Raw genomic sequence first — 21303 nt, 5'->3', positions numbered from 1 at the left:
ATGATCTTCTCTCCTTCTTGTGTTTTTGATATATAGGAGTGATTTATGACACGGCTCAATTGATCCAATAACAAAATCTTCTGATTTCTTTCTCCATAGACTCTCCTTAATTTACGAACTGAATTCTCCATAGCAGCTGTATTTGATCGTATTTCTTTTTTATGGCATTGCTTCCCTGATTTCTCCAACAATTAGAGTTGGTTAGATTTGTTCGATTGTCATCATTAAAACATATGTGTAATAGCATTGATCAAAGAGAGATTATGGCTTATCGTATTTTGAAAATAAGGTTTAAAATATGTATGAGAGAAATAGTACAAAAAATAGTTCAATTTGAGTAAATCCTTTAAGACCAGTTGATAAAAAAGAAGAATCTATGTTAAATTTTATTAATTTTGGCTAAGATCTTATTTTAGCGCTCAAGACCAAATATATGGACTTATTGTTAAAAAGTCCAAAAAGCTCAAGATAGATTTCAAGAAACCAAGATTCTTTTCTTCTTAAAGCAGGATTTATTATTTCTTTACAAGAAATGATTTTCTATTTCCTTTTCTTGGTAGGTTTAGACTTTCTTTATTGGCTTCCTTTTAGGATAAGGACTTGTTTAGTAGGATTCTTATGATAACCCGATAGGTCATCTTATATTTTAGAATCTAATTATGCACTTTGAAGCCTTAAATACCTCATTTAGTCTTTCTTGATTTACGTGCGCAGTCCGACTGTTTTTCCGAAAGGCTTTTATGTTAAAAACTGAGAAAATATGAAATTTTTGCCTTAAAATCCATTTGAGTTGACTTCATTCAATGTTTTGAGCAAACATACTCTGATTCATGTTTTGATAACTCCTGTGGATCCGTATCATGATTTGGGACTTGGGCGTATGCCCGGAATCGAATTCGGAAGTCCCTAGCCCAAGTTATCGCACTTTGTTGAAATTTGAAAAAAGGCTTAATGACTTTGAAATGTTTAACCAATGTTTGACTTTTTGAATATCGGGTCCGTGTTTTTGTTCCAGAACTCGGTATAGGTCTTATACTATATTTATGACTTGTCTGTCAAATTTGGTGAGAAACAGAGTTGGTTTGACGTGATTCGAACGTCGGGTTGTGAAATTAGAAGTTCATGAATTTTCTTGACAATTTTCTTTGATTTGATGCTAAATTCGTAGTTCTAGATATTATTATGGCGATTTGATCGTGTGAGCAAGTTCGTATGATATTTTTAGACTTGTGTGCACAATTGGTTTAGAGCCCCGAGGGCTCGGGTGAGTTTCGGTTAGGCTACAGAGTGAAATTGGACTTTGAAATATTGCTGGTGTGTTTCTGTTCTGGTGCAGGCATCTGATCTCACATTTGCGAGGTCAGGCTTTGCATTTGCGACCTCTTATGGGTTTGCATTTCTAAGCAACTCATCACATTTGCGAAGAGTAGCTGGAGCACCTCATGTTCGCATTTGCGAAGTGGGTCAGGGGGGTACAGGATCGCAATTGCAATCAAACGGTCGCATTTGCGAAAGATCAGAGTTCGCATTTGCGAACCATTCATCGCAAATGCGATGAAAGCAGAGATGGGATGGAATTCACTTTTGAGACTGTTTCTTCGCATGCGACATCTGCAACTGATCAAAATGGGAGTTAGACGGGATTTTTTGTCATTTCTCAAATTTTCAAAACAAGAAAACCCTAGAGGCAATTTTTCAAAGAACTTTTCTTCCCCAAATCATTGGTAAGTGATTCTAATCCATTTTCTTTCAATCTTTCACTGCATTTCTTAAGATTTCAACCAAAAATCTAGTATTTTTATGGTGGAAATTGGGGGTTTGCGTAGAATTAGGGATTATTGCAAAATGGGGATTTAGACCTCAAATTAAGGTCGGATTCCAAAACAAATTACATAACCGGGTGAGGGGTGAATGGGTAATCAGATTTTGGTCCGAATTTCGGGTTTGGATCAAGCGGGCCCAAGAGTTGACTTTTGTTAACTTTTTCATTAATGACCTAAATTGAATCCTTTGCAATCGTGGGTAGTTCCTAAGACTTAATTTGAATCGTTTGGTTGGTAATTTTCTCGATTCTATTGGTTCAGAGGCTTGATTGAAAGGCAAAGCTGTGATTGAGCTTTGAGTGGACTTTTGGAGCGAGGAAAGTGTTGTGGTTAACCTTGACTTGACGGATTAGGACTTGTTTATCTATTTGCTACATGTTTAGTTGTTGGGTACAATGTATATGTGAGGTGAAGAGTACGTATGCGTTGTTGTCGGATTAAAGCATGCGGGTGGGGACTTGTTCCTTATAGTTTATTGCTTACTTTGATCTATTTATCCATGCTTAGACTAGTTACTTACTAAATTGATCGTTCTTATCGTGTTTACGGGCTTTTGTGATAATTGAATATTGATTCCAAAGTTGAAATTGGTATTGTGGAACCATTGTTGAAGTAAGGCTTGTTCTTGTTGATTCTATCTCCCTGCAATTACTTGTTCATTGTTATGCGATAAGGGAGAGTGTTAATGCACGAAAGGTGATGTCGTGCCATATTGTGAGTGTTAATGCACGAAGGGTGATGTCGTGCCATGTTATGAGAGTTAATGCATGAAAGGCGATGTCTTGCCATATTGTGAGTGTTAATGCACGAAGGGTGATGTCGTGCCATATTGTGAGTGTTAATGCACGAAGGGTGATGTCGTGCCATATTGTGAGTGTTAATGCACGAAGGGTGATGTCGTGCCATATTGTGAGTGTTAATGCACGAAGGGTGATGTCTTGCCATGTTATGAGAGTTAATGCACGAAAGGCGATGCCGTGCCGTATCTATTGATTTATATTGTGTGGCTGAGAGTAAAAGCACGAAGGGTGATGCCGTGCAATATTATTGTTTCATTATGAGGTTGAGAGTAAAACCAAGAAGGGTGATGCCATGCAATTTTCTTCATTGTGTTTAGTTGTTTTCACTGGTTAAAATCATGTTGACTGTTTTGGTTATCATTTCCATTGTATCTCTTATATCTTTTGCCCTTTTAGCATGTCCCCCTCCTAATAGTACATGTTTAGCTGTTATTTTTGTTCTCTTGTACATATAATGTTATCCGCACAGGTTTATTATGTGGGTATCTTGTCATAGCCTCGTCACTACTTCGTCGAGGTTAGGCTCGACACTAACGAGTACATGGGGTCGGGTGTACTCATACTACACTCTGCACTTCTTGTGTATATTTTGGTACCGGTCCTAGCTGATCGTGAGGCTTAGGAGCTTGGACTTGCTTATTGGAAACTCAAGGTAGATCTGTTGGCGTCCGCAAACCTTGGAGTCCCCTTCTATCTCCCCTATTTTACTGTTTCTTTTCATTTAGAACAGTTGTATTTCTTCCAGACTCTGTTTGTAGAAAATCTTAGAAGCTCGTGAGTTGTGACTCCAGATCCGAATTGTATCAGATATTATGGGCTTTATGTTATTCCGCATTTCAGTTTTAGCTTCTATTTAGCTTGATTGATTCTGTTATTGAAATTGACTAAAGTTGGCTTAAAGAATCCTCTAATGGTGGCTTGCCTAGCAAGTGAAATGTTAGGCACCATCACGGTCCCGAAGGTGGAAATTCTGGGTCGTGACAATTCTAATCTCTTTTCCTTGTAGAATAGGGGTTTTACTTTTCTTATTTTTAGCTATTTTATTTCCTTTATAGAATAGGAATTGTTGTCATCAAAGAAGAGACCCTAGGCCTATATAAACGGTTCTCATTCCTTGTAGAAGAGAACTCACGTTTTTTATATTTGCCCTGATTTGCAGTAGAGTATTTTTCTCTATTTTATCTTCTTTATCCTTATTTTTGGTTCCAAGCGAGGTGGTGATAGTCTTTATCTTGCTTTCAATTGAGTGTAGTGTTTCATTATCACGTTAATTGATTTCAAGTGGTGACTTTAGGAACTATTTAGTTCTTGATCATTCAAGAACACGTTTCTTGATCATTCAAGAAAACGTTTCTTGATCTAGATTCTTTATTTTGATATTATAGAATCAGAACTTTTATTGAACTGGTGCAACACCAATATTTACTTATTTTGAACGAGTAAATAGTTTTTCTTATAGTTCATATATTCATCTTTCACTTTGCTTTTGAATCATCATATTTCGTGTCCTAAAACTTGAGATACATTGTTTCTTGAAATCGCCCACAAACTACGTTTTCGTTTCAAGATCTTGATCCTAGTTGGTTGGTTCTTTGATAACTCGAAGAATCACATCAATTTGGTATAAGATCTATAATCTACAGGTCCCAGATTGACGAATTTATCATGGCCAAGAATCAAACAAGAGGATGATTCTTGGTTCAAGAAGATGAAGAAACAAGACAATATGAATCTCTTTTCCACACTAAATGTACCTCACATGGAAAAGTTTGTTCATTGATCATTGATTGTGAGAGTCACATAAATATCATTTTTGAAGAGATAATTATTAAACTTGGTTTGTCAACCAAACTTCATCCATATCCTTACAACATCGAAGTTGAAGATGATGATGGTTTAGAGGTAACTCGCAAATGCCTAGTCTCCTTTTTAGTGGCGAGATCTATAAAGACTAGATTTGGTGTGACATAGTGAAGATGGATGCTTGTCAATTATTACTTGGAATGCTATGGGTGTATGATAGGTGTGCTAAACATGATAGATACCTTAATACACTATCTTTTATAAAGGATAGACGTATGATTATTTTAGTACCATTGAATCCAGAAGAAATTGCTAAAGATATAACGTCAATGATGATTCTTTTGTGATCAAATTACAAACAATTGGTCCAATCAATATAGAAATGCCATTGAACTTTGGTATTACTATAGAAGAGCATAAGGAGGAGGAGCATGCATTAGATCCACAAGTTAAGGATTTACCTCCGAAGTTTGATGACGATCCATTGGATCATCCATTTGTGAGCTTACCTTTTCACCTAACAGAGATGCTCAACATAATATTAATCTGATTACTGATTCCATTCTTCCAAACGAGGCAGCATATATCGTTAATCCAAAAGCCCATGAAATTTTACAAAGACAAGAGGAAGGGTTTTTTATCAAGGAGTCCATAATGGATGGTTTGACTTCATATTTTGTTCCAGCTTTTTTATTGCCCACATAAGGATGAATATTTTCAAGGAAGTATAGGAAAAGGAGATCTCAACAAAACATTTATCACTAGATATGATCTAATTAAATATGAGAGCAGTAAAATTGTTATTGATGAATCCTCAAGAAGATATACTTTGATCGCCAAGCTTAATCCAAAGAAGATTCCTGAAGATCAAAAGAAAATAACTTATGATTATGGATTAGTGTCTAAAATTCAATTTAAGAGGACTCATTGTAGGAATATTGGTACAAAGTTATTATTGAGAAAATTGAATTTAGTTAGGCCACATGCTAAGCTTTGTTAAACATGATGAAGCTATTTGGAAAGTTAGAAAAATACAACTTAGAGCCTGGTGAGTATGAGTTTAACTAAATCATGGAAGTTGCTAAACTTGTGCCATTCGTGGAGCCTCTAGACTCGAGGAGGAGTCTTTCTCAACCAGGGGAGAATGATGAAGAGGAATAATTTATGTTAAATTTTATTAATTTTGTCCAAAATCTTATTTTAGATCTTGTAACGACCCGGGCAGTAATTTTGAGAATTCGCATCCCGTTCGATGGCTTAAGGTCTCGAGTAGCTTCGTATTATGTATTGTGACATACATGTGTGGCCGGGTTCAGTTTTCGCATGGTTCAGATTGATTTGGAAGAATGATTCTTATTTTAGAAGCTTAAGTGGCAAGAGTTTACCAGAGTTCGAGTTTTGTGTAGAGGACTCCAGAATGGTGTTTTGATGATTCAAATAGCTTCATATGGTGATTTTGGAATTATTCGCATGCCCGGATTTCGATTTGGAGGTCCGTAGGTTAATTGGATGCCTTTTGAAAAAGTTAGAAAATTGAAAGTTTGGAAGGTTGAGAGATTTGACCGGGAGATGACTTTGTTGATATCGGGTTCGGATTGTGATTTCGGGAGTTGGTATAGCTTCATTGTGTCATTTGGGACTTGCATACAAAATTTGAGGTAATTCTGGGTTGATTTGATATGATTCGACGCGAGTTGTAGAAATTGGAAGTTTATTTGTTCATTAGGCTTGAATTGAGGTGTGATTCGTAGTTTTGTTGTTGTTTGTTGTGATTTGAGGCCTCGAGCAGGTTGGCGTTATGTCATGGAACCTTTTGGTATGTTCGAACGGGGTCCCGCGGGCCTCGGGTGTGTTTTGGATGGGCTACGGGCCATTTCTCCATATATTTGGATTGCTGATTATTGGTGTCTGATGTCCTTGTTCGCGATCGTGAAGGGTCAGTCGCGATCGCGTAGGCTGTTTAGTGACTGACCATTTTTCCTTCTTCGTATTCACAATGAATTGTCGTTGATCGCGTTCTTGTAAGTGTTGCTTCATCGCATTCACGGTTGGTGTTACGCGATCGTGCAGTGGGCGGCCATGCTGGGGAGGCCAAGTTTATTGTTCTTCACGTTCGTGTCATATGGCTCGCGATCGCGTAAGCGGAGGTCGCATTTGCATCTTTGTATGCGCGTTCGCATATGGTTATTTTTGGTAGCCTTCATTTTGTTCTTCGCGGTCGTGAGGAATGTTCCGCAATCGCGATGCGTAATACCTGGGCATAATATAAAAGTACTATATTTCAAGGTCTTTGTTATTTTTATCACTCTTTGAGTTAGAGAGCTCGGATTTGGGCGATTGTTGAGGGTATTTCCACGTGTTGGATTGGGTTAAGTGTTCTTGACCCGGATTTGATTATATTTCATGATTCCATCTTTGTTTTTATCATTAAATTAGTGATTTGAATTGGAGAAAATGAGAATTTTTGTAAAAACTTTCAAAAATATAAAATGAGGATTTGAAGGTCGATTTGATGTCGGAATTGGATAATTTTGGTATGATTGTACTCATATCGGAATGGATGTTCGGATTTTGTGAGTTTTGTTGGTTTTCAAGGTGTGGGCCCGGGGTTGACTTTTTGTTTTCATTAAAGATCGAAGTTATTATCCGGAATTATTTTCTATGGTTTTTATTTATAATATTGAGTTATTTTGGCTAGCTTTGAGCCGTCCGAAGGTTTGTTTCACACGAGAAGGTCATTTTAGAGTATTGATTTGGCTTCTTTGAGGTAAGTATATTACTTAACTTTGTGTGGGGAAACTACCCCTTAGGATTTGAGTTGTTGTACTATTTGTGTTATGTGAAAGCCGTGTACGCGAGATGACGAGTGCGTACTCGGGCTTATATATGGAAATTGACCGGTTTAGACTCCTAAGATTCTTTCTTGTAATTATTTGGAATTGTTAGCACATGTTATATCTTTTATTTGTTATGTTTACTTCCACATGCTTTATTTGAAGTTGTTGTTACATGGCACGTCCTTTACTTGTCAAGGTTACTCTTATATGCTTTATTTGAAGTTGTCACCCTTTTTATCATTACGTGACTTCCTTTATTATTGAGTTACTCTTAATTGAAATTGTTGTTACATGATTTCATTTTGTTGACGGGTTATTCTCATCCATTTAGACGTAGTTGCTTGTACGTGCCATCTCTTTCACTGTTAGCCTATTTCATACACTAGAATCCGAAATTTGCCATTTCATAGAAATACCTTCATTATCAATTCTATCCTTAAGAAATTAATTGAAGTTGAAGTTATTGAAAGTCATTAATCTATTTTAATTGAAGTTGTGTTTAAAGGGGGTATTGTTCATTGTCGAGTTACTTTCCCGTTAATTTTGTTGTTATTGATATTCTATACACATTGTGTTTGAGCCATGTGCTATTTATTGCGAAAAGATTGATATTGTTGGTTCTTTTGGAAAGGTTGTGGCCTATGGGCACTTGTGGTAGGAGTTGATATGTCGTGTTGTTGTGATGTTAGAATGTGTGAATTGTCGTGTGAATTAGTTGTTGTTATGCAGATCATAAGGGTGGCATCTAATTGTTGTTGTTATGGGGGGGCATAAGCATGGCATCTCACTCTTGTTGATTGTGCGGTGTGATACGGGTGGCTATTGTGTTATTGTCTAGACGGAGCGATAAGGGTGGCTATTCTGCGGAGTGATATGGGTGGCTATCGGAGTGATATATGTGGCTAATGATATTGTCAGGGCATAGTGATATGGGTGACTATCGGAGAGATAAGAGTGGCAATGTCAGGGATATGTGTGATGGAATGGGGGCATTATGTTGATGATATTCGTATGATGGTATGATTTTCCTTGTGTATGTTATACACCTTGCGTGATTACATTGCTTTCAATGAGCTACTCAATGTCTATGATATTATTTGTTGACTTGGGTTGTACTAGTACACTCACACAAGCATGCACTGTAGCATGTCACTTATACTAGTTTGGAAGTATGAAACTTAACATTTATTGATCATGCCCATGTATTCTTGTATTATCTGCTTTCATGTTGATATTGAGCCTATGACCATGCTAGGAGGATTGTGATATTGAGCCTGTGACCATATCGGTCAGATTGTCATAGTCAGCATGTGACCATGTTGGGCGGACTGTGATTGTGAGCCTGTGATCATTCCGGGCAGATTGGGATATTCCCACGTGAGTTATCCATACGGTTGTAATTAGACATGTGGGCACAAGGTGCCGTGAGCCTATGATTTGTGGTTTGAGACTCGTGGCTGGTGATTATGAATATGAGGTGTCTCAGAGTGATTTCGTTGCGAAACTTGTGTTAGAATGACTTGATTAATTGGTTGTCATTTGTGTTCCTTACTTGGTTCCAGTGGTACTTTCACGATTTTCTTATTACTTTACTGTTTATATCACATGTTGATTCTTGTTGCCATTTATTGATTCTTGCTTTTCATTATTAGCTCTATACTTCTATACTGCACAGGTTAATTTGACTAGTAGGTATCTTGACTTGTACCTCGTCACTACTCCATCAAAATTAGTCTTGATACTTATCGGGTACCGATCATGGTGTACTCATACTATACTTCTGCATATTTTTGTGCACAGCCAGGTATTGGAGATATCAGACTCGGGCAGAGTTAGTTTATTGATCGCGAGTAGTCAAGGTAGAGTTGCTTGGTCGTCGTAGTGCCTTGGAGTCGTTTCCTTTCATTATATTGTCAGCTTATCATTTCAATAGTATTGTATTTCGATCATTGAAATATTTTCATATATTCAGCTAGAGTTCGTGACTCTGTATTACCTAGTCTTGGGAGGTTGTAGTGATTATTGTCGCGTGGGCTTATTTCACATTTATTTGGTATTTTATGTAAATCTCTGATTTTTAAAATATCATGGTTAATTGGCTTAATTATTGTAAATAATCGACTTACCTAGTCTTAGAGACTAGGTGCCATCACGATGCCGAAGGAGGGATTTTGAGTCGTGACAGAGTTCAAGTGTCACGACCCAAAACTCTAACCTGTCGTGATGGCGCCTATCGATGGTAGTAGGCAAGCCGATTTTTTTTTTCAAAATACTTCAAATGTTTCACAAAATAAACCAAAAGCTTAATATGATAGAGTTTTCATAAAATAGGAGTTAAACTCAAAAATACAACGTGGAAAAATAGCCCCAAATATCGGGGTGTCACCAAGTCATGAGCATCGAAACAACCAGTCTAAGAAACAATGTCTACAAGAGTCTGTGTCTAAATGCCAATACAGAAAAGAAAGATAACAAGAAAGGAGAGGCAAGGACTACGAACACCGGCAGCTACCTCGTGAATCTCCGATACTCAACCACGCACGAGATCAACGTCCTCTGTGACCGGATACACATGGATCTGCACATGAAGTGTAGGGTATAGCGTGAGTACAACTAACTCAGTAAGTAACAAAAATAAATAAGGAACTGAGAAGTAGTGACGAGCTATACAGTTTTCGTTCACTTTAGTAATTTTAGCAATGAAAGTAAACATGATTCAATTCCGGCAATATAAGTTAAGTCAGTTGTATATTTACTATGTTCAGATAAACCGGATACAATATTTTCTAGAAGTTTAGAACAATGACATAATTCAGCTAAGTGCAGCAACAAAGGAAACAAATGCAACTTCTCAGGATAACAATCACTCAAACTCTCAATAGCTCAAACACTCGGCTCTCAGCCCTCAATAATCACACTCAATAGGTACATGCGCTCACTGGGGGTGTACAGACTCCGGAGGGGCTCCTTCAGCCCAATCGCTATATTGTTGCGGCGTGTAGCCCGATCAATCATATAAGTACCCATAAGGCTCATTGCGGCGTGCAACCCAATCCACAATCCATAAATAGCCATAAGGCTCGTTGCGGCGTGTAACCCAATCCATATACATTTAGCCTTCAGGCCCGTTGCGGCGTGCAACCCAATCCATAAACACTCACCTAGCTCACAGCTTGGCACTCAGGCCCTATCTCAGTCACTAACCTCTCCAGCCTCTCGGGCTTTCAGAAATCATACAAATCAGCCCAAAAGAGATGATAATAAGTATCAACAAGAAAAAAAGAGGAAACAGAGATATGACACGCAAGTAAAACTGTGACTGAGTACAAGACAGCAAATAGCAACTAATTCAACAAGTACCCGACCGCTGCAGGTCCAAACAGTGATATCATATGGCCTAAGCATGCTATCTAACATGAATGGCAGTCAAATTTCTAGAAGACAGAGAGAACATGTAATTAGCAATAAGCTATTCGACTTTACAATCTCACTGGACGGACCAAGTCACAATCCCCCATGGTGCACACCCACACGCCTGTCACCTAGTATGCGTGTCACCTCTAAAATAATCACATCATACCAAAATCTGGGGTTTCATACCCTCAGGACCAAATTTAAGACTGTTACTTACCTCAAACTACACAAAATTCCAACTCGGAAATACCTTTGCCCCTCGAGTCGGTCTCCAAATGTCCCGAATCTAGTCACATGCAATACAATACAATTAATATAGGCTAAATGAATCCATTCCATAAGAAAAACATGAAATTATAAGCCAAAATACGAAATAGGCTCAAACCGGCCTCCGGGCCCATGTCTCAAAATCCGACAACAGTCACAAAACCCAAAAGCCCATTCACTCACGAGTCTAACCATACCAAATTTACTCAAATCCGATAACAAAATCCCATTCAAAACCTCAAAAATCTAACTCAAGAACACTTCCTCTTTTTTCCCAATTTTCCACCCCAAATCGCAAATTAGATGATGGAATTAATGACATAATCATGGAATTTAGCCAAAATCAAGTAAGAATCACTTACCCCAATCAACTCCATGAACATCCCTTCAAGAATCGCCCAAATCCATGGTCTCTAGCTCAAAATATGAAGAATGGGTTCAAACCCTCATTTTTGAAATTAAATATTGTTTCCCAGATTTCCTTCTTTGCGAACGCGACCATCCTCTCGCGTGCGTAGACCAATTTGACTGCCTGCCAGTTTTACTCTTCACGAATGCAACAACCACTTCGCGAACGTGATGCTTTACCAACTCTGACCTTCGCGAACGCGACCCATGCCTCGCGAATGCGTAGATCAAAAGGCTAGGGGTCCCCAGCTGCCTCGCTCCTCTTTGCGAACGCAACACCACTCCCGCGTTCGTGATGCACACACAGACTACACCTTCGCATTCGCGTCCTCTTCTTCGCTGCATAGAACAAAAATTCCCAGCTTACAAACACCCTTCGCGAACGCGAGGCTCCTCTCGCGAACGCGTAAGAGAAAACCAGAAAAACACAACAGTAGACATCAGCCATCAACCAAGGTCCAAAAATGATCCGTCTCAAAATATCATACAAACTTAGTCGACTCCTCAAATCACCTCAATCAACATCAAAACACGAATTACACACTGATTCAAGCCTAATGAACTTTGAAATTTCCAAATTCTACAAACGATGCTGAAACCTATCAAATCACGTCTGATTGACCTCAAATTTTGTACACAAATCACAAATGATCCCATGCACCTAGTGCAACTTTCGAAATTAGAATCCGGCCCTGATATCAAAAATACAACCGCCCGGTCAAACTTCCCAAAAATTTAACTTTCGCCATTTCAAGCCTAATTTTACTCCCGACCTCCAAATCACAATCCAGACACGCTCCTAAGTACAGAATCACCCAAGGGAGCTAACAGAACTATCAAAATTCCAATCCGAGGTCGTTTACAAATAAGTCTATATCCGTTCGAATTTTCCAGCTTAAGATTTCAAGTAAGAGATTAAATGTCTCAATTCACTCAGAATTCACTACGGACGTGAACCAACTAACTCGGTAAGTCATATAGCAGTTGTAGAACACAAAAGAAGCAGAAAATGGGGAAACAGGGCTACAACTCTCGAAACAACCTGCCGGGTCGTTACATCCTCCCCCTCTTAAACAAACATTCGTCCTCGAATGAGTATAGAGACATACCTGAAGTGGTGAAAAGATGAGGATAACTGTTGTGCATATCTTGCTCAGTCTCCCAAGTTGCCTTCTCGACCGGCTGACCCCTCCACTGAACCTTCATAGAAGCAATATTCTTCGACCTCAGATTTCGAACCTGCCTATCCAAGATCGCCACCAGCTCCTCAACATAATATAAATCCTTGTCCAACTAGACTGAGCTGAAATCCAACGCGTGTGACTGATCGCCGTGATACTTCCGGAGCATAGAAACATGGAATACTGGATGAACTCCTGCTAAACTGGGAGGCAAGGAAAGCTCATAAGAAACCTCCCCAATGTGTCGCAATACCTCAAATGGGCCGATAAACCTTGGGCTCAGCTTGCCCTTCTTTCCGAACCTCATAACACCTTTCATGGGTGACACCCGGTGCAGGACCCGCTACCCAATCATGAATGCAACATCGCAAACCTTCCAATCTGCATAACTCTTTTGTCTGGACTGGTCTGTGTGCAGTCTATCCTGAATCACCTTAACCTTCTCCAGAGCATCCTGAACCAAGTCTGTACCCAATAATTTAGCCTCGCCCGGCTTGAACCAACCCACTGGAGACCTACACCGCCTACCATACAAAGCTTCATACGGTGCCATCTAGATGCTCGACTGATAATTATTGTTGTAAGCAAACTCCGCTAGAGGCAAGAACTAATCCCACGAACCCCCAAACTCCATCACATACGCATGGAGCATATCCTCTAATATTTGAATAGTGCGCTCGGACTGTCCGTCCGTCTGAGGGTGAAATGTTATGCTCAACTCCACCCGAGTACCCAACTCATGTTGTACGACCCTCCAGAACCGTGATGTAAACTGCGTACCCCGGTCAGAGATGATAGATACCGGTACGCCATGAAGCCTGACGATCTTGCGGATATACACTCGAGCCATCTTCTCGCCTAGCTAACTGAACTCCATCCCGAACTGGATGAGCAGGTGGTGAAAAAACTGGTGCTCATGTCATAGACTGGCTCCTCTGCTGAGCTGGACCTCCCACTAGGCGAGGACACTGCCTCTTTATGTGACCAAACTCTCCACACTCATAGCAACTCCCCGGTGCTGGTGCTGGGGACTGAAGGAAGCCCCGAGCACCGAGATAACTGGTAGAAGGACCTTTCATAGACGAACCCTGACCCAATGGAGCACGGGATAAACTCTGAGCGGGGAGAGCATTGAGAGATGAATGGCCCTGCTGATAACTATATGTACCATGGCCAGATGACGCACCACGGTGAACTGGGCAAGATGTCTGGGAATTTCTGAAAGGACGACCCTTACCGTGGTGGAACTGACCCCCAGAAGGAACACCGCTAAATCCACCCTGTCCACGAGGCCTCTTGGCCTCCCTCTCAACCTGTTTCGAGCTGCGTACCATCTCAATCTGATGAGCAACATCGGCAACCTCATCAAAAGTAGGACCAGACACACTATCTCTAGTCATAAGCAATCAAAGCTGAAAAGCGAGGCCATCTATGAACCTCCTGATCCTTTCCCTGTCTGTGGGAACCAATCAGATAGCATGACGGGCCTACTTAAAAAATCTCATCTCGTACTGCCTCACGGACATATCGCCCTGACGAAGCTGCTCGAACTGCCTGTGTAGCTCCTCTCTGCGAGACTGAGGCACGAACTTCTCCAAGAATAGACCGAAGAACTGCTACCAGGTAACGGGTGATGCGCCGAACGGCCTACGCCTCTCATAAATATCCCACCAACTGAAGGCGCCCCTAGAGAACTGAAAAGTAGTGAATGAGACCCCACTGGTCTCTAGAATACCTGTTGTATGGAGTATCCGCTGACACCTATCCAAGAAGCCTTATGCATCCTCTCCCTCGGTACCACTGAAAGATAGGGGATGGAGTCTCCCAAACCTCTCCAATCGATGCTGCTTATCATCGGGCATGACAGGAACCACATAGTCTTAAGCAGCTGCAACCGGCTGGGCTGGTGGTGCCCCCGGTGTCTGGAGTCCTTCTACCGTCTGCTCTGGTGTGCAGGTGGAAGGGGTCAGAGCACCTCCTCCGGCCTGAGAAGTGGCTGTTGCGGCTGGAACAGAGACCGCCTGAGCAACACTGGTGCACATGGTCAAAATCTGGGCTAAGGCCTCCTGAAGGCCTGGAATTACAATTGGCACAGGTGGTGCCTGTGCTGGTCCCACAAGCTAATCCACAACTGGAACCTACTCCTGAACGGGGGCAACCGGTGGATCTGCAGGTGCTGCCTTAGATGCGGTGCGAGCTGCACCTCTGCCCCTACCGCTGCCTCTACTGCGGCCATGACTGGTGGTACTGGTGGATGTCCATCCTGCCCCGTAGCATGCGTCCTCACCATCTCTGAGAGAATAGAACAACAGAAATTCAGTTACCAGAATCAAACAATTCGCACGATAAAAATTCAAGAATGTGAAGTTTCCTAAGGGTTCGACAGCCTCTCTAAGATAAGTACATACGTCTCCGTACCGATCCGAAAAACTCTACTAAACATGCTCATAACTCGTGAGACCTATGTAACCTATGCTATGATACCAACTTGTCACGACCCTAAACTCTAACTTGTCATGATGGCACCTATCGATGGTACTAGGCAAGACGATTTATTTTTCCAAAATACTTTAAATGTTTCACAAAATAAACCAAAAGCTTTATATGACAGAGTTTTCATAAATCATGAGTTAAACACAAAAATACAATGCGGAAAAATAGCCCAAAAAATTGGGGTGTCACCAAGTCATGAGCATCTAAACAACCAGTCTAAGAAACAGTGTCTATAAGAGTCTGTGTCTAAATGCCAATACAGAAAAGAAAGATAACATGAAATGAGAGGCAAGGACAGCGAACGCCGACAGCTACCTCGTGAATCTCTGATACTCAACCACGCACGAGATCAACGTCCTTCGTGCTCGGATACACCTGGATCTACACATGAAGTGCAGGGTGTAGAGTGAGTACAACCAACTCAGTAAGTAAATAAATAAATAATGAACTGAGAAGTAGTGACGAGCTATACAATTTCCGTTCACTTTAGTAATTTCAACAATGAAAGTAGACATGATTCAATTCTGGCAATATATGTTAAGTCAGTTGTATATTTACTATGTTCAGATAAACCGGATACAATATTTTCCAGAAGTTCAGAACAATGACATAATTCATCTAAGTGCAGCAACAAAGAAAACAAATGCAACCTCTAAGGATAACAATCACTCAAGCTCTCAATAGCTCAAACACTCGGCTCTCAGCCCTCAATAATCACACTCAATAGGTACCTGCGGTCACTGGGGGTGTACAGACTCCGGAAGGGCTCTTCAGCCCAAGCGCTAAATCGTTGCGGCATGCAGCCTGATCCAATCAAATTAATAGCCACAAGGCTCGATGCGGTGCGTAACCCGATCCACAATCCATAAATGGCCATAAAGCTAGTTCCGGCGTGCAACCCGATCCATATACATTCAGCCCTTGGGCCCGTTGCAGCATGCAACCCGATCCATATACACTCACCTAGCTCACAGCTCGGCACTCAGGCCCTATCTCAGTCACTAACCTCTCCAGCGTCTCGGGTTCTCAAAAATCATACAAATCAGCCCAAAAGATATGATAATAAATATCAACAAGAAAACAAGAGGAAACAGAGATATGACACGCAAGTAAAACTGTGACTGAGTACAAGACAACAAATAGCAGCTAATTCAACAAGTACCCAACCGTTGCGGGTCCCAATAGTGATATCATATGGCCTAAGCATGGTATCTAACATGAATGGCAGTTAAATTTCTAGAAGACAGAGAGAATATGTAATTAACAATAAGCTATTCGACTTTACAGTCTCACGGGACGGACCATGTCATAATTCCCCATGGTGCACGCCCATACGCGCGTCACCTAGCATGCGCGTCACCTCCTAAATAATCACATCATACCAAAATCCGGGGTTTCATACCCTCAGGACCAGATTTAAGACTGTTACTTACCTCAAACTGCGTAAAAAGCCTACTCTGAAATGCCTTTGCCCCTCAAGTCAGTCTCCAAATGTCCCGAATCTAGTCATAATCAGTACAATACAATTAATATAGGCTAAAGGAATCCATTCCATAAGAAAAATACGAAATTATAAGCCAAAATCCGAAATAGTCTCAAACCGGCCCCCGGGCCCAAGTGTCGAAATTCGAACACATTCACAAAACCGGAAAGCCAATTCACTCATGAGTCTAACCATATCAAATTTACTCAAATCCGATAACAAAATCCCATTCAAAACCTCAAAATTCTAACTCAAGAACACTTCCTCTTTTTTCCCAATTTCCACCCCAAATCGCAAATTAGATGATGGAATTAAAGACATAATCATGGAATTTAGCCAAAACCAAGTAAGAATCACTTACCCCAATCAACTTCATAAAAATCCCTTCAAGAATCGCCGAAATCCGTGGTCTCAAGCTCAAAATATGAAGAATGGGTTCAAACCCTTGTTTTTAAAATTAAATATTGTTGCCCATATTTCCTTCTTCGCGAACGTGACCGTCCTCTCGCATTCGCGTAGAACCATTTGACTGCCTCCCAGTTTAAATCTTCACGAATACAACCAACGCTTCACGAATGCGATGCTTTACCAACTCTAACCTTCGTGAATGTGACCCATGCCTCGCAAACGCGTAAACCAAAAGGCTGGGGGTCCCCAGCTACCTCGCTCCTCTTCGCGAACGCGACACCACTCCCGCGTTCTTGATGCACACACAAACCACACCTTTGCGTTCGCGTCCTCTTCTTCGCGAATGCGCAAAACAAAAATTCCCAGCTCACAAACACCCTTCGCCAATGCAAGGCTCCTCTCGCCAACGCATAAGAGGAAACCCGAAAAACACAGCAGCACATATCAGCCATCAACCAAGGTCCAAAAATGATCTGTTAACCACCCGAAACTCACCCGAGGCCCCCCGGGACCTCAACCAAACATACCATCAAGTCCCAAAATATCATACAAACTTAGTCTAACCCTCAAATCACCTCAAACAACATCAAAACATGAATTACACACGGATTCAAGCCTAATGAACTTTGAAATTTTTAAATTCTACAAACAACGCCGAAACCTATCAAACCACGTTCGATTGACCTTAATTTTGCACATAAGTCAAACATGACCCCACGAACCTATTGCAACTTCCGTAATTAAAATCTGACCCTAATATCAAAAAGTCAATCCCCCGATCAAACTTTCCAAAAATTTGACTTTCGCCATTTCAAGCCTAATTCTACTCCCGACCTCTAAATCAAAATTTGGACCCGCTTCTCAGTCCAAAATCACTCAACGGAGCTAACAGAACCATCAAAAATCTAATCGGATGTCGTTTACACATAAGTCGACATCCGATCGACTTTTCCAGCTTAAGATTTTAATTAAGAGACTAAGTGTCTCAATTCACTCTGAATTCACTCTGGACCCAAACCAACTAACTCGGTAAGTCATATAACAGCTGTAGAACACAAAAGAAGCAAAAAATGGGAAAACGGGGCTACAACTCTCAAAACGACCGGGCGGGTCGTTACATCAAGTCCAAATATATGGACTTATTTTCAAGAAATGCAAGAAGTCCAAGAAGCTTGTCTCAAGATTGATTTCAAGAAACCAAAATTATTTCCTTCTTAATATAAAATTTATTGTTTTTTTACAATAAAGCATTTCATGTTTCCTTTTCATGGTAGGTTTAGACTTTCTTTATTGGTTAAAAGATAAGAATTTTTCTTTTAGTAGAATTCTAGTCTCTTTTCCTTATAGAATAAAGATTTTGCTTTTCTTGTTTTTAGCTATTTTATTTCCTTTTTAGAATAGGAATTGTAGTCATCAAAGAAGAGACCTTAGGCTTATACAAAGGGTTCTCATGCATTGTAGAAGAGAATTCTTGTTTTTGATATTTGCCCTGATTTACAATAGAATGTTTTTCTCTATTTTATCTTATTTATTCTTATTTTGGTTCCAAGCAAGGTGGTGATAGTCTTTATCTTGTTTTAAATTGCGTGTTGTATTTTTTATCACATTAATTGATTCCAAGTGGTGACATTAGGAACGTTTTAGTTCTTGATCATTCAAGAGCACGTATCTCGATCTGGATTCGTTCTTTTGATATCATTGAATCAGAACTTACTTGAACCAATACAGCACCAATATTTACTTGTTTTGAATGAGTAAATAGTCATTTTTATAGTTCATATCGTCATCTTTCACCTCATTTTTGAATTATCATATTTTGTATCCTAAAACATGAGATAAAATATTTCTTGTAATCGGCCCACAAACTATGTTTTCGTTTCTAGATTTTGATCATGGTCGGTTAGTTCTTTGTTAACTCGAAGAATCACATTACCAGTTGAGGCTCCAATACCAATATTGGGTTTTTCATTTTAAATATCAAGCAATAAAAAGGATGAAAATAAGATTGAAAATTATCTCCTTAAAATTTTATTTACCATAAAGATTAAAATAGCCACTTGAAGACAGAAACTAGTCTGCAGAATATTTGCAAAATAAAAATTTAAAAACCTAAAATATCTACAAAACTTTAAATTTAAACAAATCAATAGACTCTTACAACTAAGCAAATTATTCTCTCAAATTAGCACAAACTCAGCAACAAACCTGATATTCAGCAAAGTAGTGCTACTTCTGTCGCAATTTATGTGGCACTGATGTTCGGTCAAAAACGCATATTTTTAATCATTCTTGCCTAACATTCTTTCACTTTCAATCATCTTATGAGTATTAATTATATTATCTTATATTTAATATTATATTTTAATTGTGTAAAAATAAAGTGGTGTGAAGATGAAGAGATTTGGAGAAAAATTAAATAAAATATGAAAGAAAAAGAAATAAAATAAACAAAAAAAAGAAGGAGACAAAGGGGGACAGCCTTTGGTGTGTGTCCCCCAAGTGAAAGACAAAAAAGGTATAGATACATTCATAGCAAAAATTGAAAGACGAGGCGTGAAAACGCTACTGCCTCCAGCGCGAGGCGCTGGTCTCGACGTTGTGTTGCGGGTATTTTTTTCTATTTCATTCGGGACAAGATTATTTCATCCCTACACGGTTCCAACTCGTATAAACGGAGTCTTAAACCTTATTTTAGGGGGCTAACATACCTTGAAGGATACTTCACGTATGGGAACGCAGACGACGCTTGGAGGAGGCTTCTAATTAGTTTTTCTTCTCTTCTCTTCCTTTAATTTTATAGTTTATTAGTTCTAGAGTTGTGGGGTGCTACATGAACATTGTATTTTGAAGCTTGAATTGTTCTTATTAATTTGTCGTATTGGTTTATTTATTCAATCTTGCATTTAATTATTTGATTGTTTGATCACCTATTAAATACTATCAACGAACCTAGGATTGAACTCAGGCGAGAGAATTCTAGATTGTAAATAAGATTGAGTAGAGCGAGATCTTGAACATGAGTATCGGGGAACAGATTTGCGATTAGGATAGGGATATACCTAATCGCCTTGCTTGGTTACTATAGAGAATTATTAATATGTTCTTGTTAATCCTAATTGCATAGGAAGATAGGCATTAGGTTAGCTTGAATAGGCGAGTAGTACTTCAGTAGAATACTAAGAGTAATATTAACCCCGTCAATCAATAAACCATACAGATTAATTAGACAATTTAAGTGGAAGTCTCAACGGGATTGTTAATTAACCATAGCTCTGGAATATATTCTCCCGCTGAATTCATCTCTAAGATTGCCGACTTATTTTTTCGTAATCGCTTAGTTTGCTACTTTAGATTAGTTTTAGTTAAATATTCATACTTTAGAAAATCGCTTTAATAGATTAATTTTCTTAGTTTAATTTAGTAAATAGTTAATCACAAGTCTCTGTGGGTACGATATCCGAACTTATAATCCTTTATTACTTGTACGACCACGTATACTTGCGTGTGTATTTGGGAGCAATAAATTTTTGGCGCCGTTGTCGGGGACTTAGAATATAACGACCCGACCGGTCATTTTGCTTCTAGAACCCCGTTTCTCTAAATAAGACTTTTTGTACATGCTTTTACTGTTTTATGACTTGCGGGGATGGTTAGTTTGGGATTTGGAAGGGTGCGGGTTGAAATCGGAACACTTGGTTCCTTAAGGTTGTCCTAAAAGGCCAAGTTTGACTTCGGTCAACATTTTGAGTAGACAACCTCAGAATCGGAATTTGACGGTTCCAATAGGCTTGTATGAGAATTTCGGACTTGGGCGTATATTCGGATCGAGTTTTGGATGACTCGGGAGCGTTTTGGCGCCTAATAGTGAAAGTTGGTTCTTGAAGAATTTAGAAGTTCTTTAAATTTGGTTGGGAGCGGGTTTTGGTGATATCGAGGTCCAAATAGAATTCTGAGACCGGGAATAGTTCTGTAATGTCATTTAAGACTTGCACGCAAAATTTGGTGTCATTCCAAGTAGTTTAAGTACGTTTCAGTGCATTGGAAGTAAATTGAAGAACTTGAAGTTCTTAAGTCTTATTCAATTGGTTTTGGGGAGTGATTGTTAATTTTAATGTTGTTTCGGGCGTTCCAAGAGTTCGAGAGAGTCCGTTTTATGATTCTAAACTTGTTGGTATGTTCGGGCAGGGTCCCGGGGGCCCCGAGTGTCGATTGGACAAGGCTCGGACCAAGTTGGGAGCATGGAGCCACAGCTGAAGCTCCCAAATCTGTCATAATCGCACTTACGCTTGGCCAGCCGCAGGTGAGGGCTCGCAGGTACGAGCCACGAGCCGTATAATCGAGAGATCAAGGGCGGATCAAGAACCGCAGATGCGGAAGAGTAGGCGC

The 21303-nt window shown here is 39.8% G+C and overlaps 1 protein-coding gene across 1 annotated transcript; it reads right to left on the bottom strand.

Annotated features, from left to right (window-relative positions):
• Positions 1-13447: 13447 nt before the first annotated feature.
• LOC138901484 (uncharacterized) lies at positions 13448-13933 on the bottom strand. Its single transcript, XM_070189253.1, has one exon. It carries the CDS (start codon positions 13931-13933, stop codon positions 13448-13450), a length of 486 nt encoding a protein of 161 aa, XP_070045354.1.
• Between the last annotated feature and the right edge of the window lie 7370 nt (positions 13934-21303).

This window comes from Nicotiana tomentosiformis, chromosome 11, assembly GCF_000390325.3.
Source record: "Nicotiana tomentosiformis chromosome 11, ASM39032v3, whole genome shotgun sequence".
Classification (NCBI taxonomy): Eukaryota; Viridiplantae; Streptophyta; class Magnoliopsida; order Solanales; family Solanaceae; genus Nicotiana; species Nicotiana tomentosiformis.
This window is presented reverse-complemented; position numbering and strand designations above follow the sequence as displayed.

Bases quoted from the DNA above. Each gene is read 5' to 3' on its own strand.
- LOC138901484 (XM_070189253.1), bottom strand. From the start codon at position 13,933: ATGACTAGAGATAGTGTGTCTGGTCCTACTTTTGATGAGGTTGCCGAT.